The sequence below is a fragment of the Schistocerca americana genome, chromosome 8, assembly GCF_021461395.2.
Source record: "Schistocerca americana isolate TAMUIC-IGC-003095 chromosome 8, iqSchAmer2.1, whole genome shotgun sequence".
NCBI lineage: Eukaryota > Metazoa > Arthropoda > Insecta > Orthoptera > Acrididae > Schistocerca > Schistocerca americana.
The window spans coordinates 45,662,528-45,685,170 of NC_060126.1; the positions used below are offsets into that span (position 1 = coordinate 45,662,528).

General features: G+C 41.9%; 1 protein-coding gene across 3 annotated transcripts in view; it reads right to left on the bottom strand.

Moving 5' to 3' along the window:
• LOC124545300 (serine/arginine repetitive matrix protein 1-like) overlaps positions 1–22,643 on the bottom strand; it is a 184,470-nt gene that overhangs the window by 70,939 nt on the left and 90,888 nt on the right. For all 3 annotated transcript variants that reach the window (XM_047124197.1, XM_047124195.1, XM_047124196.1), the window contains exon 7: positions 13,048–13,219. In XM_047124197.1, coding sequence (XP_046980153.1) covers positions 13,048–13,219 — 172 coding nt within the window. The remainder of the gene's footprint in view (positions 1–13,047; positions 13,220–22,643) is intronic.

Sequence of the window (22,643 nt, forward strand, 5' to 3'; positions counted from 1 at the left end):
GTTGTTCCGAGGCACATAAGAAAGAGTGTCATTAAAGGATACATCCTTCTGGAAACCACAGCAATATCTGATTGTTTTAGGTCATACAAAGGTGTGCATCTCCCAGTTAATCACAAAATGACATTTAAGGATCCTGAAATGGGTTCACACACTAATAGCATTGAAGGCACTTGGTCAGCAACAAGAAGATCGCTTCATGGAAGTAGATGGTGCAAAAAGCATTTCGATAGCTGCTTGTTTGAATGTGTGTGACACAGAAGACACAGTCAAAAGGCATTGTATGAAGACTGTGGCAACATCGCACAAGCCCTAGTGTGATGTTTTCTTCTGAATAAAAGTCAGGTGTGATCATCATTTTTGTATGTTCTGGCATTCCTTAGATGCTTATTATTATTTTCTTGGAGAAGTGGTCAAACTACATAACTATATAAAAGGTTGTCAGTTTTTATGTCATAAGCATTTCACTTCCTTTTATTTAGGAAGCATCATTAGTGCCTGTAAAACAGACTTTTCATTTCATAAATTCAAAGAACTGAAACAAGTGTAGCATAAAAATTAACCCTTTTTTTTTAGTCGCATAGACAGACCACATGTACAAGCATATAATAACAATAACACTTGTGTTAATTCATTTATTATGTGTTTGTGTGTATTCGTGTTATTCTGCGAACTAAACCAGCATTGTTATTGGCTATACATATCAGCTTTTGAGCCATCTCAGCTTCTCATCATCATTCACAGTAGGCATTACCAACATACACGTCGATGTACCCACACCGACGGCCCTTTGTAAACTTTTAACCAGCTTTCCACAGTGTATCGGCTATCTCTTAAAACAGACTATGAGGAAGAAAACAAACCACACTGCATTTTCTTCCTTGCAGTCCATTTTAACAGAAGACCTGTACATTGTTGCATAAAAAATATGTAATATACATTTCTCCGAATGTTCTTTAGAGTCTTCTGTAAAAATGTGAAGTATATCAGTCAAGAACTCCGTGCTTTTTGCTAACAATGTTTCTTCTTTACATATTGGTACAGATATAGAGGGTGCAACTGAATTCCCTTTACACACTTTGAGGATGATTTCCTTACACAAAAACCAGAGAAAATGTACAGTAAATGGAGGCTCTAAATTCCACATTTTAAGAGTTATGAGTACTTGCTAATCTTAGCTACTGCAAAAGACATCTCGTCTATTGAAGAAGTGCTCATACCTATTAATGTATGCACTTTATAGAGTCCACATTTGTTTGACATCATTTTCTTGTTTTGGTGTAAGGAACTTGTCCTCAAAGTCTGCACACGATATATATATACACTAAAGGCAACACACCATTAATTGGCAACCTTGTGAAGAGAGTTCGATTAATATTTGCGTGTTTATAATATCTAATCTCTTAATTATGATTGAGTTTCCACTTGAATAAAGTGCTTTTAAAAAACAGCATCCCGTGATCTGATTTTTACTTTAGGAAAATGTACAATAAGAAGTATTCTCTCTGATGAGCAAACAATAAGTCAGTCGTTTAATGAACCATGTGTGTTTTTACGTGGTGGGTATAAAAGTTTAAATGTGGCTGCAGAACCATAAACAATGAGCACGATCCATGGCGTCCGGTAGCAATATCAATCTCAGCGTCAGAAGTTCATATATTCATTTATCTGAGAAGACCAATGACAAAGTTCAATAAATTGCTGCAAAATTTAAGTAAGTGTTGGTACAACTCATTTAAAAGAAACTAAACTACCATAATACTTGTCCAAAGTGGTTTCCAGAGCTTAGCGTTGATCACAAGCAATACAGATATTTCCCATTTGCACAGAGTTCCAAATCATTCCAATGGCTAAGGTGATGCATTTTAGGATGAAATTTTAACCTCTGTTGAAAATTTGATACATTATTTTGAGCCAGAGGCTCATCAACAAAACATGCAGTGGAAACAACTCAAGTAGTTGGTAAGAAATTCTAAACGTAACCATCTGCTGGTATGGTCTTGTTAACCATCTTTTGGAGTGGCCATGGTCCAAATTTCTGTGATTTTTTGGAGGAACACCCTAAATTACTTGGGCATGACTGGAAACAAAGTCATTCCCACATAGAAGATGAAACGTCCTGGATGGCAGAGGAAAGGCACGCTACTTCTTCAAGACAACACTTGACCTCACATGGCGCAACTCATGCTGGAAACTATTGGTAAAATGGGTTGGGAGCTCCTATCCCATCCTCTTCATATCTTTATCTGTCTGGTCTGATGAAAGAAGCTTTGTACGACATCAAGTATCTTCCGTAACACGATGCACAAATGATTTGTGACAAAAAAATTGTGATTGGCAAAAGCAAATCATTTTGTGTCAAAAACGAAACTACTGTTTTTAGCCACAGTTGCTGATGACTGTTTTACAATGGAAACAATAGAGAGAATTTGTTGTGTTCACATGATTAGAATTTCAAGGCACATCTATGATGACAGATATCATACAGCACAGTGGAATCCAGGTGGCAATATTGACACAAATTTTTGCATCTGATGGTGTAAAAATATTGTTTAGTGCTATTTTCACATAGGCTTCCTTTTTCTGTCTGGAGCTTTGTGCTGACAAAAGTATTCCCAAACATGTATACTTCATACTCAAGCTCACACACATGAATGATCCACAGACTGGTTGGTTGGTTTAAAAGAGGGGGGAAGGGACCAAACCACACGGTCATCAGTCCCTTGTTCCGAAGGAAACAATGCCACAAGGGTGAGAATAAGACAATGAGATGTACAACACAAAACAGAATGAAAGGAAAAACCACAACAACGACTGAAGGGCAACAAACACTTAAATGGACAAAAGGGGACAAGAAAACCACAAAGACACAAGAAACAGGTAGAAGAGGTTGAAACAAGAAAGCAGGTTACCATGGCTTGCTAACCGTGAGGATAAAAAGGAAAAGCCAGCCACACCACAGCACCCTAAAACCTCCACCCTGAAAGCACTAGGGTGGAGAAAACACAGGGACAAAGGACATGTGCTAAAACTTCGAGAAAATGACAAAACTCACCCTCACGAATAAAATGTAAAACTAAAGCTGCTGTTGAGGCATTATCACACGACACCAAAGGTAGGGTGCTGGGAAAGTTAAAAGTCCACCGGAGAGCAGCTGAAAGTGGGCAATCCAGCAAGAGGTGGACGACCATCATTTGTGAGCCACAGCAACACCGAGGAGAGTCCTCGTGATGGAGGAGGTAACCATGCATCACCCACGTATGGCCAATGCGGAGCTGACAAAGAACCACAGAGTCCTGCAAGAGGCTCTCATGGAGGTCTTCCAAACATTCGTAGTTTCCTTAATGGCACTCAGCTTGTTGTGCGTACTGAGGTTATGCCATTCTGTCTCCCAAAACCGCAAAACCCTGCAGCGTAATACTGAACGCAGGTCAGTTTCAAAGAAGCCGAACTCCATAAGCAGTTTCCGCGTAGCCTGTTTGGCCAGCCTGTCAGCAACTTCATTGCCTCCAATTCCGATGTGATCTGGGGTCCAGACAAAAACCACTGAATGACTGGACCGCTCTAGGGCATAGATGGTCATTACCAAAGGATGACTAGGGTAGCACAGTTCGATAGCTCATAGGCTGCACAAGGAGTCAGTACACAGGAGAAATGACTTGCATGGGCATGAGCAGATGTGCTCAAGAGCACGAGATATGGCCACCAGCTCTGCAATGAAAACACTGCAGCCATCTGGTAATGAGTGCTGTTCTATATGTTCTCCATGAACATAGGCAAAGCCAATGTGGCCATCAGCCATCGAGCCATCGGTGTAAACCACTTCATAGCCCCGGGACATGTCGAGAATCGAGAGGAAGTGACAGCGGAGAGTCGCAGGGTTAACTGAGTCCTTAGAGCCATGTGAAAGGTCCAGGCGAAGCCCGCAGCCTAGGTGTACATCATTGAGGTGTTCGTGAATGAACCTTAAGTATAGGTGGAAAGGCAATTGTAAGCCCTGACATGGGCCGCCAATGGGGGAGATGAATCGCCATGGGCGGGAAAAGGAAATGGTAATTCGGATGCACAGGAGAACCATGAATGTGTGCAACATAACTGGAGAGCAACTGTGCATGCTCAACCTGAGTTGGAGGGCGTCCGCCCTCCACCAGGACGCTGTTCACCGGACTCCTCGTAAAAGCTCCTGTCGTTTGACGAATGCCACAGTGGTGCACTGGGCCGAGTAAATGCAACACTGATTGTGCCGCTGAACCATAAACCAGACTCCCATAGTCAAGGGAGGATTCAACAAGGGCTCTGTAGAGCTGCAGCAGTGTACAGCTATCTGCACCCCAGTTGGTGTTGCTCAGGCAGCGGAAGCCACTGAGGTGCTGCCAACACTTTTGTTTAAGCTGACGAAGATGAGGAAGCCAAGTCAAACGAGCGTCGAAAACCAGACCTAAGAATTGATATGTCTCCACTACTGTGAGTGGATCATCGTTAAGGTAAAGTTCTGGTTCCGGAAGAACGGTAAAATGCTGACAGAAATGCACAACACACGTCTACATGGCTGAAAACTGGTAGCCATGGTCTAGAGCCCATGACTGTGCCTTGTGGATGGCTCCCTGTAGGCGACGCTCAGAAACACCAGTGCTGGAGCAGCATTACGAAATGCAGAAGCTATCTGCTTACAGAGAAGGTGAGAAGGAGGGCCCAGCAGCTGCTGCTAGACCGTTAATGGCCACTAAAAACAGAGGGACACTCAATACAGAGTCCTGTGGGACTCAATTCTCCTGGATACGTATGGAACTAAGGGAGGCACCAACGTGAGACATGGATAGCAGGGAGCAACAGGAAGTTTTGGATAAAAATCGGGAGTGGGACCTGGAGCCCCCCCCCACCCCCCCCCCCACACACACACACACAAATGTGGAAAGGATATGATGTCGCCAGGTCATGTCATACGCTTTTCATAAATCAAACAAGATGGCAACCAGGTGTTGGCGTTTGGAAAAAGCTGTTCGGATGGCAGACTCGAGGGACACAAGATCATCAGTGGTAGAGCAAACCTGGTGAAAGCTGCACTGACATGGAGCCAGTAGGCCACCTGACTACAGGACCCATCCCAACTGCCGACACACCACAAATTTCAGCAGCTTAGAAAGAACATTGGTGAGGCTGATGGGCCGATAGCTATCCACATCAAGCAGGTCTTTATCAGGTTTAAGCACTGGAATGATGGTGCTCTCCCGCCACTATGATGGAAAGATTGCGCCAGATCCGGTTGAAGATGACGAGGAGATGTCACTTGTAGTCAGACGAGAGATGTTTAATCATCTGACTGTGGATCCGATCTGGCCCAGGAGCAGTGTCGGGGCAATGTGCAAGGGCACTGAGGAGCTCCCACTCTGTAAATGGTGCATAATGGGGTTCACTGTGGCGTGTAGCGAATGAGAGGAATTTCCTTTCCATCCACTGTCTGAGGGTGCGGAAAGGCTGGGGGGTAGTTCTCCGACGCAGAGACTCGAGCATAGTGCTCAGCAATCACGTTTGGATCAGTAGATAACACGCCTTTGATGTTGGGGTCTGGTACCCAAAAAGATGTCTGATCTTCGTCCAGACTTGGGAAGGTGACGTATGGCACCAAATGGTCGATACGTCTCTCTCCCAACACTCCTGCTTCCGTCTTTTGATAAGCTTGCAAATGTGGGCAAGGAGCTGCTTAAAGGCAATGAGGTATTCCAGGGAAGCTTATGCCACTTTAGAGCTCACAGACATTCCTTAAATGCCTCAGTGACTTCCAGCATCCACCAAGGGACCACCTTTCGCAAGGAGCACCCTAAACAGTGAGGGGTCGCATTTTCTGCCGCAGTAATGGTTGTTGTAGTCACTTGTTCAACCATCACATCGATGTTACCGCAAACCTGGAGGTCAATGCCCGAATATGTGCCATATGTCATGTGTCACCAATGATGAATTCAGGGGGTGGCCCAGGAGGGAAAGTCCCCCTCCCCGGAAATTGCAAACACCCCCCCCCCCCCCCCCCCCCGAGAAATTCATATGTATAGTTGTGTTGAAACATAAAAATTATCTCCTGGTCTGTTAACTTGTACCGTTGTGACAAAATTTAAACTACGCCAGCTGCTGTTGCTAACGAAGTTTGGAGTCAACCAAGGAGAAGTTGTGTTGACATGCAGTTTTTACAAGCAAAATGAATGTGTAACACAATAAGTGGCGGCTGGGTCCCTATAGTTTGGTTTCGTTACTTATTGGTTCAGTCTATTATTATTATTATTATTATTGTCAACACCAACAAATTAGCAGTTGCCGTATAATAAGTAAGTGTGTGGTAAAGCTAAGCATTGCAAGGTGTGTTGGCAACGCCGATTGTGGAATAAGTCAGCCTTTCCTCTCTTATGTCTTCCCTCACTGCACCTCCAATCGGCCTAACGTGTAAGCTAATCCCTTAGCTACGCAGCCCACCCTCGCTGTGAACTTTATTCTTTCCGCCACTTGTATCTATACTTTATTTGTCCTTAAAATAAACCTGATGTCGCAAAACATGTCCCTGGGTATTGCTACGGAACAGGAAGTAGCATCTGACGTTATAAAAGATTGTTTTAATTTTTTAATTGCATTACTGGGAATATTTCCAAGGTTTAATAGGGATATAGATTTTTCCTAATTGACGAGTCCCAAGCTCAAACCAAATATTTGCGTACACTTGACAATGATTTACAAAGTGTCAATGGGGACACACAATTTTTGCCTAAAGAAGCGGTACATTCCACCATGAGTGGGACGTTTGGCAATGCTGCTCTATGAGTATAATCTAAGCTTTCATTGTTGTATAAAAACTCAATGCATTGTTGAAACTGTTGTAAGGTTGTAACAGTCAGTCAACAGGTTACTACGGAAGTGTGATGTGATTATGCAGTGTACTACGTGCAATCTTCGTCAATTTATAACATAAAAAGAATTGTTAGTGCTGAAATACAATGTTGAAACAACAAACTTTAATTTCTTTCTTTTCTAATAAAAGACAGAGTACTGCAAAAGACAAAGACGACTGTGAACCTACTGAAAGATGTGCTAGTGGTTGTGACGATGAATTGCGTAGGTCTAAGAAGTCTTCAGTTTTCCTTCCACAGTTTTCAAACGATAAATGTGCTATTTCTGGCCCATCTGTAAATTGCAATTCTAAACAAAGAATTGAACGCGAGATTAAGTATCAACAAAAATGGGAGTGTAAGTACAATTGGTTGTACTTTGATCATGAGTGGGGTGGGGCATTCTGCAAATGGTGTGAAATGAATTTAAAAAACGAAATCGAAACTCTACAGAAAACAGGAGGAGTGTTCATTTCTGTACCTTTCACTAAATTTAGAAAAGCTACCGGAAGCACGGGAAAACTAGAAAAGCACGCCAACTCAGAAAAACATGCAAGAGCTGTTTCACTTGAAAATTGTAGATTACAGGAATTAAATGCTCCAATTCATACACAGATATTTAAACAAAATGAAAATGAAAAAGCTTTAAACCACCAAGCATTGTCATATCTTTAATTTGAAGTCTGTATTTCCTTAGTAAGGAAGAAATACCCCATACAACAAAATATGAACCTCTAATTCGAAAGGTAGTACTAAAAAGTGACAATAATCTTGAAAAGTGGTTAAAATTTCAGAGCGAAAGGTCCACATATCTTAGTAAGTATACTGTGTCAGAATTTTTGACTCGTTTGGGAGAGTCTTCAGACTTTCAAGATGAAACACTTCTCCATGACAAATATTTTTCTTTAATGGCAGACGAATCTACAAATGTTTCCAACCAAAGTGAACTGTCTTTAGTAGTTCGATATGTTGCACCATCTCCATCGTTTGAAGTAAAGGAAAGGTTTTTATGTCTCGTTGAGTTGAAAAGCACTTCAGCTGAATTCATATTTACAGCAACTGATACTGAACTAAAGAAAAGAAAACTTTCTTATGACAGATTACTATCTTGTTCTTTCGACGGTGCTGCTAATTTTAGTGGTTCTATCTCAGGAGTCAGAGCTCAGTTGTCAGAGAGGAAGGGCCATAAGCTGCCATATATTCACTGTAGAGAACATGTTTTGTCAATTGCTGCCACCAACTCTAGGAATAAACACCCCATTATAAAACACACATTACACGTTGTTAATTAATTTTATGGTTCTTCCAAACGAGAAAATGTTTCGCATGAAATTCAGTTTGCTTTAGAGCAACCTGTTTTAAAAATACTCAAAGCTGTTGACATCTGATGGTTAAGTACCTATCACACAGTTCATGCTATTTTCCTAACCTACAAGTCCATTATAATGGCATGTGAACAAGGACGGTGTGGATTTAACAAGTTAAGCTGGAAGAATTTTGTTAGAAATGATGAATTCCAATTTCATTGTAGGTTTAGTGATTTTAGATGATACGTTAAATGCAGTCTCAAACTTATGTAAAGTTTTGCAGAGACAATCACTTAAAATTTCGCAAATCACTCTACTTATTTCTGGAACTCTGGAACATTTAAGACACATCAACTGTCTTTGTGACTGCGATGCACATAGTACAGAAAATGAAACTCTTAATAAAATTAAAAAACTGCAGGAGAATGCAACAGAAGTTAACGGTGTGCTACTCACGAACATAGAGGAAAAGATTCAAACTATGAAAAGTGCAACGAAATTTGTTAAAAGTATGATTGATGAAATTGAGCAACGGTTTGATGAGAAGGCAATAAAAGTGATAGAACTAAGTGCAAATCTTGAAGGTTTTACAAAATTTCTAGAGTTTAGTGATAATGATTGTAAAGAACTGTGCTTGATTTTGGGACTTAAAAACGTCGACCCTGTTATTGCAGACTTCCATTCTTTTAGGTACGTTGTGAGTAATAAAATAGACGATACGTCTTCTTATATTGCTTCTTTCATTCTGAGAGCCGACATCAGATACGAAGCACTACGGAAACTCGCTGAATGTGTACTGTGCATTCCCATTTCGACTTGCAGTGTGGAAAGGTCATAGTACAATGAACAGAGTGATGACAAAATTAAGGAATACAATGGGTCAGGAAATGCTCCAAGCTTGTGTGAAGATTTCAACTGAAGGGGACAACAAGCCAACAGAAAGTTTTATTGATGACGTCATCAAGAGAGATGCTGTAAAAAAGCCTCGACGTATTAGTTTGATGTAAACGTGAGTTTTTTTGCAAGCAATAAAATTATTTTATTACTAATATAATTAACTTAGGCTTAGCCTAACAGCTTAGTACTTAACCTACATATTACTTAATTCTATATTAGCTATTCATGAAAAATTTTAAATATTAATAGCACTGCTACATCTTTAGAACGCTATCACTTAAATTTTAAGCCTATAACTTTGTCCCCCTGCCCCTGCCAAGCTATATCCCCCCCAAGGGTAAAGTGGCTATATTCATCACTGTGTGCTACACTGAAATGTGTGGGGGAACCTGTATTTAAGAGGCAGCGGTCGAGTTGTGACAGTAAATTTTCGACCTCCCTACCTCGGCCAGTAAGCATGGCGCCACCCCACAAGGGGTTATGCATGTTAAAATCTCCCAAAAGTCACAAGGGGTTATGCGTGTTAAAATCTCCCAAAAGTAGGAAAGATTTAGGGAGTTGATCAATCAGTGCAGCATATACGTTCAGGGGCACTGCACCATCTGGAGGAAGATATGCACTGCAGACAGATATTTCCTGCATCATCCTTAATCTGACAGCCACAGCTTTAAGATGGGTTTGAAGGGGCACAGTTTCACTACAAACCGAGGTTAGGACATAAACTACAAACCGAGGTTAGGACATAAACGCAAACTCCACCTGACACTCAATTATAGTCGCTACGGTTCCTGTATTATCCCTTATAGCTCTCGAGGGGAGGGGTTCCCATTGCCGGGAACCGGGTTTCCTGGAGGGCAATGCAGAAAGCAGGTGTAAAGCTTAACAGTTGCCGTAGCTCAGCCAGGCAGTGGAAAAAACCGCTGCAATTCCACTGGAGGATGTCATCATCGTGAGACTGAGAAGGCATGGAACATTCAATGAGGCAGTTTACATCTCAGAATCACCTGCTGCCACCGACTTAGTTCCTGAGCAGTCTCTATCCATTGTGTCTGAGGGTCCGACGACATCTAGGTCCTCAGCGGACGCTGGAATCTCCACCCTATCCCCAGATGCAGATGTGGTGTGGGTGCCACCACAATTTCCTTGGTCTTACGGGGCTTCTTTTTCAACTTTTCTCACTGCTCCTTTCGTTTCTCTGGCTGGGAGAGCTCCACTGATTGAGTCTACAAGACTGAGGATGATTGTGAAGCCCCACGACCAGCTGCTTTTGGGCACTTCAACCACTGGTGGGTGTCATCTTTCCCATTAGCAGAAACCTGGGAAGGGAGTGACCCAAGGGACCCTTCCTGGTGAGAGGAGCCAAAGAAGACTTACGCTTCTCCACCTGAGAAGTGGGGACTGGTGTCCCCGATGGTTTGGGGGGCAGTGCTCCCAAGGTAGGTGGTGCAGGACCAACGGGAGGGGGGGGGGGGGGGGGCATCAATGGGGAAGGCTTTTCTATTAGCCTCAGTGTAGGTCAGTTGGTCCAGGGTCTTGTATTCCATGATTTTCCTCTCTTTCTGTAAAATCATGCAGTCTGGTGAGCAAGGTGAATGATGCTCTCCGCAATTGACACAGTTGGGAGGTGGGGCACATGGATTATTGGGATGCGATGGATGTCCACAATCTCAACATGTGACACTGGAAGTACAGTGGGAAGACATATGGCCGAACTTCCAGCACTTAAAGCACAGTATCAGGTGAGGGATATACGGTTTGACATCACAGCGGTACACAATCACCTTGACCTTCTCAGGTAAGGTGTCAACCTTGAAGGCCAAGATGAAGGCACCGGTGGCAACCTGATTATCCCTCGGACCCCAATGGACATGCCACATGAAATGAACACCTAGCTGCTCTAAACTGATGCGCAGCTCATCATCAGACTGCAAAAGAAGGTCCCTGTGGAAGATAATACCCTGGACCATATTTAAGCTCTTATGTGGCATGATGATAATAGAAACCTCTCCCAACCTGTTACAAGCGAGTGAAGTCCGTGACTGGGCAGAGGATGCTGTTTTTAGCAAGGCTGACCCAAATCACATTTTGGACAAGCCCTCCACCTCCCCAAACTTGTCCTCTAAATGAGCTACAAAAAACTGTAGCTTCATCAAAACAAAGGAGTCCCCATCAGTTCTCGTACACACAAGGTACCGGGTGTGAATAATGTTTGCAGCCATCCTTAGCCTGACGTTCCTCCCCTGGTGTGGCCAGGGAGGGGAACGATTTAGGATCATACTTCCTTGCATTGTACTGAGTCTTGGAATACTTAGAGACTGCTGGCATTTGATCCCCAGCAAGTCATGATGTGGTACACTTCATTGTGCGTCATCCGCCCTGATGCCACCCACTGTGACCACAGGCCTTCCCCACTCCAACTGGCGCCACCCAGCCACAGCAAAGGCCACCTGGCAGGATGGCCATTGCTGGGAATCCAAATGCCCCATGGTGACGGGCATCTACTCCTTGGCATACATGGGGAGTTAATGGCGCAGGCATCAGTAGAGCGATCCCTGTGTTGTCAGGGGGCTACAACCAACAGAGCACACAGAGACCCCACCACAACGGACTGGCCACCGTGCTGGATATGAGGTGCAAAGAAGTCCATGGTCATCGTCAGTGCAAAAAGCGACACGGCATAGTGCATGGTAGAAAACACACCCAGGAAGGCGTCCTCGCCCAAGTGATGGAGAATGAGCTGGACTGCAGTGAGACAATGAAAAAGTGGGCTGAAGATCTCAGGGCACGATGGACACGATGCACCATGTAAGGCACCCTTCCCCAATTGCCTCGCTCTTTGGGAAAATTTTGAAAAATGGAGGTCAAACCCTACAGGGAACCATCACATAAAGGACGAAACGTGTGAAACTCCTTTTAGTCACCTCTTACGACAGGCAGGAATACCTCGGGCCTATTCTAATCCCTGGACCTGCAGGGGGGAATGATCCACAGACATAAATACTTGACAGCCTGATAATCATGTAACTGTACTTCCTGTCAGATTACAGCTGTATGCCAGATTGGGATTCGAACAGAGCTCTTTTGTGGGTAACACTCTACCGTTGGTTTGGAAAATAGGAGATGAGGTACTGAAGGACGTAAAGCTGTGAGTATGAGTCACAAGTTGTTTGCAAGAACTCAGTCAGTGGAGCACTTTCCCACAAAAGGCAAATGTCCCGAGTTCGAGTCTCTTTCCGGCACACAGTTCTAATCTGCCAGAAAATTTCATATCTGTCACACCCCCATGTACAGTGAATATTTAGTGTGCCATCATACAGCCGTTTAATGAAATCCTAAAAATTGTCTAAGACATCAAAACATCAGTCTACTCTAGTTGAATCTGCTACAATGGAGTACGAAAATATCAACCAAAAAACTAACAATCTACCTTAAGACTGAAAGGATCAATGGTCAATTACTGCTGTTTATGCTATTTTTTGATTGAAATGGAGAAACCTCCCAGGTATATTGAATATTTTGTAAAAAAAGGAGCTTCAATTTTTGACATGTTTCATATTCATTGCTAAAAATTGACCTTTTTCTCTAAAGAATGGTCCATTAAAAACATAATTCCAACAAAATTGTTCTTGTGGCAGATGCACCAAGACTGAAGGAAATTGTTAAATGTAGGAATTTCTTAAATGTAAGTATATTAACAAGTTTAACCTTGAACTATGAACGTTGTGCAGTTCCCCACTTTTTTCATTAATGAAGATTGCCCAAGATGAAAAAATTCATAAGTGACAGATATAAATCCCAGGGCTGACCCAGGATCAAACCTATGACCTTTGGATCCTCAGTCTGGCACTTTACTACTAAGCCATCGAGCAACATATAAACGTGACTGGCTGAAGAAAGAGTGATCACATTTAGTAATACTGCAGAGCCCTTGTAACAAACAATAAGAAGATTGGAGACAAAGAAAACCGTTTACGTACTTTAGCTCTCTCTCGTTCTTTCTTCCTCTCCTTCAAAGTTTTGCGCACAATAGGAGGAGGGCTGGGCGGCGGTCCACGCGGATCCATCGGTGGTCCGGACCTTTCACGTCCGAGACGCCTTGGTGGAGGGGATCGAGCAGGTCGATTCCGTGGTACAGAAAATGAACGTGATCTACAAAAAGAAAATAATATCTGTTTGAAGTCAGTGAAGATACACATTCAGCAACATTAAATACAGATAAAAGTAATAAACTCATTTTTAATTTTTCTCCTTGTTAGTTTTAGCAAAAAAAATTATAGAGAGAGGTGTATTGTAGAGCAGATATCACAAATTTGATAAGTACATTGACATTGCGATGTCTAAAATTTTCTGAATAACTTAACATAGTTGAAGCTGCTGAATTCTTCTCGGGTTATCAGCCGAGTGGTGGCGTCGTCTTGTCGCAACATTTCAATGAGTTTCATACCCATCATGTTCGCCAGAAGATGACAGGTACGAAACTCATTGAAAAGTTGCAACAAGACGCCACCACTCGGCTGATAACTTGAGAAGAATTCATCAGTGAAATACGCCATAAAGACTGCAATCGCATATAGTTGAAGCTTTTGCATTACATGAATCTTCCTCCATAGAACCTGTAAAGAGGATTCTGGCATAAGGAATGAAAGCTATGATTTACATATACACTTACATCTACATCTATAGCCTGCAAACCACCATGAAGTACATGGTTGAGAGTATGTGCCATTGTACCAGTTATTAGCGTTTCTTCCTGTCCCATTCATGTATGGAGTGTGGCAAGAATGATTGATTGAAGGACTCTGTGCATGCAGTAATTACACTAATCTAGTCCTCACGATCCCCTTGTGAGCGCTATTTAGGGGGTTGTTGAATATCCATAGAGTAATCATTTACAGCTGGTTCTTGAAACTTTGCTAATACACTTTCTGACGCCTGTATTCAGGAGTCTGCCAGTTCACTCCTCCAGTATCTCTCTGACACTCTCCCACAGATTACAAAAACCTGTGACCTTCGTGCTGCCCTACTCCGTATACGTTCAAAATCCCCTCATCAGTCGTATCTGGTACGAATACCACACACTTGAGCAATATTCCTCAACCGGCCATACGAGTGATTTTTAAGCAATCTCTTTTGTAGATTAATTGGCCTTTGCCATTATTCTACAAATAAACCAAAGTCTATCACCTGCTTTACCCAAGACTGAACCTATGTAATCATTCTGTTTCATACCCCAACAAAGTGTGACACCCAGGTATTTGTATGGGTTGGCCGACTGCAACAGTGACTCACTGATATTGTACTCATAGGATACTATATTTTTGCGTTATGTGAAGTGCAAAATTTTACATTTTTCAACATTTAGAGCAAGTTGCCAGTCTCTGCACCATGTTGAAATCTTATCAAGACCTGACTGAATTTTTATGCATCTTCTCTCAGATAGTACTTTATTAATGATAACTGCATCATCTGCAAAAAGCCTGATTTTACTATCAATATTGTCTGTAATCTCACACCTCACAGCTGGAGCTCCTTCTAAATCTAATGACAACTCTCCATCCAGGATGACATGCTATGTCCTCCACACCAAGAATTCCTCAGTCCAGTCACAAATTTCATTTGATATCCCATATGATCATAATTTTGACAATAAGTGTAGGTGTGGTACTGAGTCAAATGGTTTTCAGAAATCAAGAAACACTGCATCTACCTGGTTGCCTTGAACCAAAGCTTTCAGCATGTCATGTGAGAGAAAGTGCGAGTCGGATTTCACATGATCGATGTTTTCAAAAACTATGCTGGTTGGCATTGAGGTCATTCTGTTCAAGATACCTCATCAACTTTGAGCTTAGAATACGTTTTAAGATTCTACAACATAATCAATGTCAAGGATATTGGGTGTTAGTTATGTGGATCACTTCTACTACTATTCTTCTAGACAGGTGTGACCTGTGCCTTTTTCCAAGAACTGGGCAAGGTTTTTTGTGCAAGGGATCTACAACAGACTACAATTAGAAGACGGGCTAACTCAGCTGCAAATTCACTACAGAACCTGACAATGATTCCAATTGAACTTGAAGCTTTATTCAGTTCTAATGATTTCAGCTGTTTCTCAACACCATTGACACTAATACTTATTTCATTCATCTTTTCAGTGGTGCAAGGATTAAATTGGGGCAATTTTCCTGGGTTTTCCTTTGTAAAGCAACATTTGGAAATGGAGTTAAGCCTTCAGTTCCTGTCTCATTCACTAAGGATTGGACACTAACTTTGGTGCCACTAACAGCCTTTACATACGACCAGAATTTCTTTGGATTTTGTGAAATGTCATTTGCCAGCTATGGTAGTCACTGAGGCTTCATGCATTGCTCTTTCAACATCCAAACGCATTTTATTCAGCATCTCTCTATCTATAGCCCTACGCTTTGTCTTACACCTATTATGCAATAATCATTGTTTCTTTACAGTGACTGTATACCATGAAGGCTGTTCCCTGCAATTACAAACTTTTCTACTGCAGCATATCTATCCAGTGCATGGTCAACTATTCTTTTAAACTTGAGCCGTAGTTCCTCTATATGCTCCTGACCTATGCTGAAAGTTTCAAGTTCCTCATTGAGATATGACACTACTGATTTTTTATTTAGTTTACTGAACATATATATCTTTCTAGGTAGTTTTAGTTATCCTTTGTTCTTTGGTAACCGTTGCTGCCACAAGTGCAACAAAGTCTCTGATACCAGTTTCAATGTAGACACCCTCAAAGACATCAAGTCATCTGTTGCCATTTTCATGAGTGGGGTTCTGAACTATCCATTCTACATATTTTCTGAGAGGGCATTTAATAAAGTTTCACAAGTGACAAATACACTGCTCCATTTCCCACTAGCCTATTTTTTTTTTTTTTTTTTTTTTTTTTTAATTTAATGGCTATAAAGTGGAAAGACGAAGTTATGAAGTACAGACTGCAAACTCACCATAAAGATAACACGTCAAGTTGCAAACAGGCAATTCCAGTGTGAGCTGCCAGAGATAGCAGTCGTGTGTGAGAGATGTGCTTGCTCATGTGGAGTAGTGTGTGTGTGTGTGTGTGTGTGTGTGTGTGTGTGTGTGTGTGTGTTTGCTTTTCTGAAGGAGGCTTTGGTCCAAATCTAAATGCCTAACAGTCATTTTGTTGTGCCTGTCTGCAATTTGACGTGTCATCTTTGTGGTCAGTATCAATCTTTCATTTTCCTTACATTGTTGATATTACAACCTGGTGTTTCCATTGTTTAAAGTTATGAATTATTATGTTATTGAAACAGTAACACAAATCAACCAAACATTTTAATTTTGTCCCTATGAATGTGTAGCTCTGAACACAGATTGCTTCTAGATCAGGTGTTACAATCATGCTCAGGGATGTCTTTTAGAAAGAAAAATGTTGGTAATAATGTGCATTAATATCTAAAGCATTGTTAAACAATTTCTAAAGCAGTTTCTGCTGGCTATGTTCCACAGCTTTAATAAACCACAGAAATGACAAGAAATGGGAAGTCCAGGATGAAATAACAATAACAAAAATGGCAGATCACTGCTCACATACAGAGGAGATGTTGAATCACAGACAGCCACAACAAAAAGATTGCTATACTTTTAAACTTTCATCCAAGTGATCTTCTGAAATAGAAAAAACACACATTCACACAAGCACAACTCACACACACACACAGGGCCACTGTCTGGCCCCTGTTTTCCGGCCACAGTGGCCACAGACAGCGTTCATGTTTTTTGTTTTGTTTTGTTTTGTTTTGTGTGTGTGTGTGTGTGTGTGTGTGTGTGTGTGTGTGTGTGTGTGTGTGTTCGTTTTCCACTTCAAAAGCAGGCCTTTTGGTAGCGGAAAGCTTAAATGCATAGCAGTCTCATCATTGCATCTGTCTGCAACAAGTAGTAGCAATCTATCCTTTACATAATATTATCATTAATAAATAAGGCTCTTTGCTTTAGATATGTAACAATAAGATAATTATTAATTTGGGTGCTTTGAGAGTTATAAAGGATTGTTCTGGACTTTTCTGGAGTTATGATAGGGGGAGTCTGTAGATGGACATTAAAAGCATTTTTCACTGTTAAATGATGATGATGATTAACAGAGAGATCAGATGCAGACAGACTGTTTGCAATTGTAATGAAAAGAAACACTTGTCACTGACTGGATGCTGGAACATACTGTAACTTATTTGAAATACATTTATTCTCATAATCAAGACTGAGAGCCTGCTATTTTTTAAAATGTTTCAGTTACTGCTTTTAGAGAGTGAGTTACTGTAGTTAGTTAGTTTCATATTCCCTGCATCATTTTACATGGTAAATCGTAATGTGTCAAAAGAGTCATTTTACATTCACATTGCAAATTAATTTATAAATATGGCTACATGCAGAACATTTGTAAGGTTTTTTTCCCCTCTTAGAGAGAGAAAGAGAGAGAGAGAGAGAGAGAGAGAGAGAGAGAGAGAAATACACAGAAGTGAGTTAGTAATACCTACCCCACACCTTTTACACATTACTACAGAAATTCTTCAATAGAATAGGAGTTGTCAATGAAAAACTTTTTGACTCTGTTTTCAAATTTCACTTTGCTGTCTCCTAGACATTTTATATCCTACGTAAGTGATCAAAAAGTTTTGGTGCAGCATTGTGCACCCGTTTTCATGCTGAAGACAACCTTAATGTGGAGTAATTAATGTCATTTTTCCTTCTGGTGTTGTAATTATAAACTTCATTGTTCCTTTTGAGCTGTAGTAGTTTATTTACAACTCTCATGAGGGAACAAATATACTGCAAAGCAATAGTCAAATGCCCAACTCCTTAAACAACTTCGTACAAAACGATCATATGTGAGCACACATATTATTCTTACAGCACATTTCTGAGCAATGAAGACTTTCTTTCTTAAGATGAGTTACCCCACAACATTATTCCAAATGATATTACTGAATGAAAATATGCAAAATATTTCAACTTACTGATTTGCCTTTCCCCAAGATTTGCAGTGATTCAAAGTGCAAATATGGCTGAACTAAGTTGTTTAAGGTGTTCAAAGCGTGGTTTTTCTAATTCAAATTCTCATCAATACGGATATCCACGAATTTTTAAGTTCCCCACCCTATTTATTACCTCCTCACTATCTGCTACATTTATCACTGATATAGTATCCTAGATGTGCAGAACTGAGTATGTATGTTGTGACTTTTTAAAACTGAGGGTGAGACCATTCAAGGAGAACAAGTCAATGATACTTTTAAGAACATTGTTTACCATTTCTTATATTTCTGTTTGTGCTGAGAGACAGCATTTACGCTGATGTGAAATACTTATCATACAATTTATCGAAAACTATTAGTTGAAAAATTTGGATTTTTGCACATCTTACTGCATGATATCTTCACTTGATAAAGAACTGAATTTCTTTTCGTTATCCATCATACTTACTTCACTGCATCAAATTAAGTAAAACATTACACGAAATATTAAAGAGGTTGTAGAGGTAAAAACATATTGCAGTAACTTAATGTATGCTTGATTTTCGCTCACACATTGCAGTGAATGAAATGTAGATGATGTCAAAATTTTATTTAAAACTGAGAGCAGAAGGATAATTCATTTTGTTTTCAAGCTATTGGGCTTTATATGAGAAGGACAGTCACAAACGACACACCCATTCATGTCCTTGTGCTTCATGAATCGTGTGGTCGTAACAATCATCATATCTCATAAACAATTCAAGACATTGAAATGAGGTTTTTTTTTTGCAAATTTTTGGATGCAATGAGACAAATATATATTGTATGATAAATACTTCAGACTCCTTTATTCATCAAGCAGTATGTGAGAGGTTGGCAGCTCAGGACACATTCAGACGTCCACAGCACTGTAGAAGAACTCTAGCAGTTTGCATATGCACATCCAAAACACATGGGGAATGTTGTAACAGGACGTCAGGACGTATATACAAGCCGACAGCAGCAAAAGAGTTAATTACTGAGATCAAATTGTACAATCCAAATAAGGTTCCCATGTCATTTTTCCCATTAGAATCCTTTAGAAAATCTACACTAAAGTCGCCACAGATTATTAACTGCTTGGCGCTGGTTGACAGATAGCACAGTAAGAAATCCAGATTCCTCACAAACAGTTCAAGATTTCCCAGTGGGGATCTACATATGGTTACAATTATAAGTGAACAGTTTTTCAGTATTAATTCAGACGCACACATTTACATGTCCTGATCACTACCAGATCTACTTGTTTCAATATTTTTGAACTTGTGAGAGTAAAGTTTCCTGCAGTTTGCTATTGCGACATGAAAATATTAATTTTGAATCACATCATATTGCACCTAATGTGAGGCCGAATATGACTTCATTTTTAGATATTGTGAAACAGAAAGTTGCTACTCACCATATAGTGGAAATGCTAAGTCGCAGATAGGCACAACAAAAAGACTGTCACAAATATAGCTTTCAGACAGTAGGGACTTTGTCAAAATTAGATGACACACACACACACACACACACACACTAACGTAAACGCAACTCACAAACACGACTGCAGTCTCAGGCAACTGAGGCCACACTGCGAGCAGCAGCACCAGTGCATGATGGGAGTGGCAAGTGGGTGGGGCTAAGGAAGAGGCTAGGGTGAGGAGGGGGGATGGATAGTAGGGGAGGGGTGACGGACAGTGACGTCCTGTTGGGGAGCACACAGGGATGAGATAGAAAGAGGGTAGGGTAGCTATGTGCAGTTGGAATGTTAGAGCGGAGAGGTGGGGATAAGTGGGGGGATAGCAGAAAAGGAGACAAGTAAAAAACACTGGGTGTGGTGGAGGAATAAGGGCTGTGTAGTGCTGGAATGAGAAAAGAGAAGGGGCTGGATGGGAGAGCATAAGGATTAATGAAGGTTGAGGCCAGGAGGGTTACGGGAACATATGATATATTGCAGTGAAAGTTCACACCTGCACAATTCAGAAAATCTGGTGTTAGAGGGACGGGCCCATATGGCACAGGCTGTTGGTTGTCAAGCCCACATAGAATGCAGCACAGTGGTTGCAGCTTAGCTTGTAGACCACATGATTGGCTTCACAGGTAGCCTTTGATGGGATAGGTGCTGCTTGTGACCAGACTGGAGTAGGTGGTCGTGGGAGGATGTATAGGACAGGTCTTGCATCTAAGTCTATCACAGGGGTGTGAGCCAAGAGGTAAGGTGTTGGGAGCTGGGGTTGTGTAGGGATGGACAAGTATACTGTGTACATTCAGTGGACGGCGGAATACCTCTGTGGGAGGGGTGGGACAGATAGTGGGCAGGACATTTCTCATTTCAGGTTATGGTCAGAGATAGTCAAAGCCCTGGCAAAGAATGTATTCTGTTGCTCCACTCCTGGGCTGTACTGAGTTACGAGGGGAATGCTCCTCTGTGGCCAGACGGTGGGTCTTTGTGAGTTGGTACGAGACTGGAAAGATAAGGCATGGGAGATTTGTTTTGTACAAGGTTGGGAGGATAATTAAGGTTTGTGAAGGCTTCAGTAAGATCCTTGGTATATTTTGAGGGGCACCGCTCTTTACTGCAGATGCGATGACCACGGGTGGCTAGGCTGATGGAAGGGACTTCTTGGTATGGAACGGGTGGCAGCTGTCAAAGTGGAGGTATTGCTGGTGGTTCGTAGGTCTGATACGGATGTAGGTATTGATATATCCATCTTTGAGGTGGAGGTCAATATCTAGGAAGGTGGATTATTGGATTGAGTAGGACCAGGAGAAGCAAATGGAGGAGAAGTTGAGGTTCTGGAAGAATGTGGATAGGGTGTCCTCACTCTCAATCCAAACTGCAACGATGTCATCAATGAATCTGAAGCAGATGAGGGGTTTAGGATTTTGAGTGTTCAGGAAGGATTCCTCTAGATGGCCCATGAATAGGTTGGCATAGGATGGTGCCATGTGGGTGCCCATAGCCATACCCCGGATTTATTTGTAGGAAATGCCTTCAAAGGAGTGGTAATTGTGGATGAGGATATAGTTGGTCATGGCGACTAGGAAGGAAGTTGTTGGTTTCGAGTCCTTCGGGTGTTGGGAAAGGTAGTGTTCAATAGCAGTAAGGCCATGTGCATTAGGGATGTTAGTGTAAAGGACGGTGGCATTAATAGTCATGAGCACGGCACAGGGTGGTAAAGGGACAGGAAATGTGTAGAGTCAGTGGAGGAAACGGTTGGTATCTTTTATATAGGAGAGTGGGTTGTGAGTAATAGGTTGAAGGTGTTGGTCTATGAGAGCAGAGATTCTCTCAGTGGGGGCACAGTAGCTGGCCACAATGGGGTGTCCTGGATGGTTGGATTTATGGACTTTAGGAAGCATGGAGAAAGTAGGAGTGCTGGGAGTGGTAGAGGTGAGCAGAGAGAGGGACTCCTGGGAGAAGTTCTGGGATGACCTGAAGAATTTGAGGAGTGACTGCAGATCCCGCTGGATTTCTGGAATGGGGTCATTGTGGCGAGGTTTGTAGGTGGAGGTATCTGACAGCTGGTGGAGACCTTCTGCCTGATACTTCTTGTGGTTCAGAATGACAGTGATGGAGCCTTTATCCTTAAGTAGGATTATAAGGTCAGGATCAGTTTTTAGATGGTGGAGTGTAGTTCTTTCTGTGGATGTAAGGTTAGTTAGCATGTTGAGGAACTTGGGGAATGATGGTGAGGCTAGGTTTGAGGTTAAGAAATTTTGGAATGTTAACGGTTGAATGGAGGAGTAAACTGAGTTAGGCAGGGTTCAGCATTGGTCTTTGGTTGAGTCTGATTGTTAGGGTTGGTGGCGCAAAAGTGTTTCCACCATAGGGACCAGGAGAAGGAGAGAAGGTCTTTAACAAGTCCTGCATGATTGAATTTGGGAGTGGGGCAAAAGATGAAGCCTTTGGAAAGGACTGATATTTCTGTGGGGCTAAGGCTTCTGGAGTAACGGTTCATGACTGTGTTTTGGGTCTGTTTAGATTCGAGATTCTGTGTGGGGGTGGGACGGCGCTTTGGAGGGTGGGGTAAATGTAGTAGGTTTGTCAGCTATGAGGGGACATGGAGGAGGTTTGGAGGTTGTTGTTGAGGGGGTGGACAGTTGTACTCCAAGGCGGGAGTAGGAAGTCAACAGGGCAGACAGCTTTCTCAGGTGGCATTGTGCATATTGCTCTAGTTCCTGGTGGGCAAGAGTTTCAATGTGTGTTGTGGGTTCCAGGAATTTGGAATTGCATAGCAGGAGAATTCTGCGGAGGGATAGAAGGTACTGCACAGAGGTTTGGGCTTGGTTAATATGATTTCCCAGGACTATGTTGGTGAGGACTACAGATTGGCACAATCTGAACAGATGGAGTTCATTGTGGTAGGAGGGGTGGCAACCGGAGATGGGGAATTTGACGGTAAGTAACACCAGTTAACTTCGCTGCTTATTATGCTGTAAAAGAAATAACCTTATTTACTTTCTGACACAGGTTTTGGCCCGGTATCCTGCTGACTGAGCTTTTAAATAATTACTAGATACAGTACTTCACTCACCTCATGGACAAAATC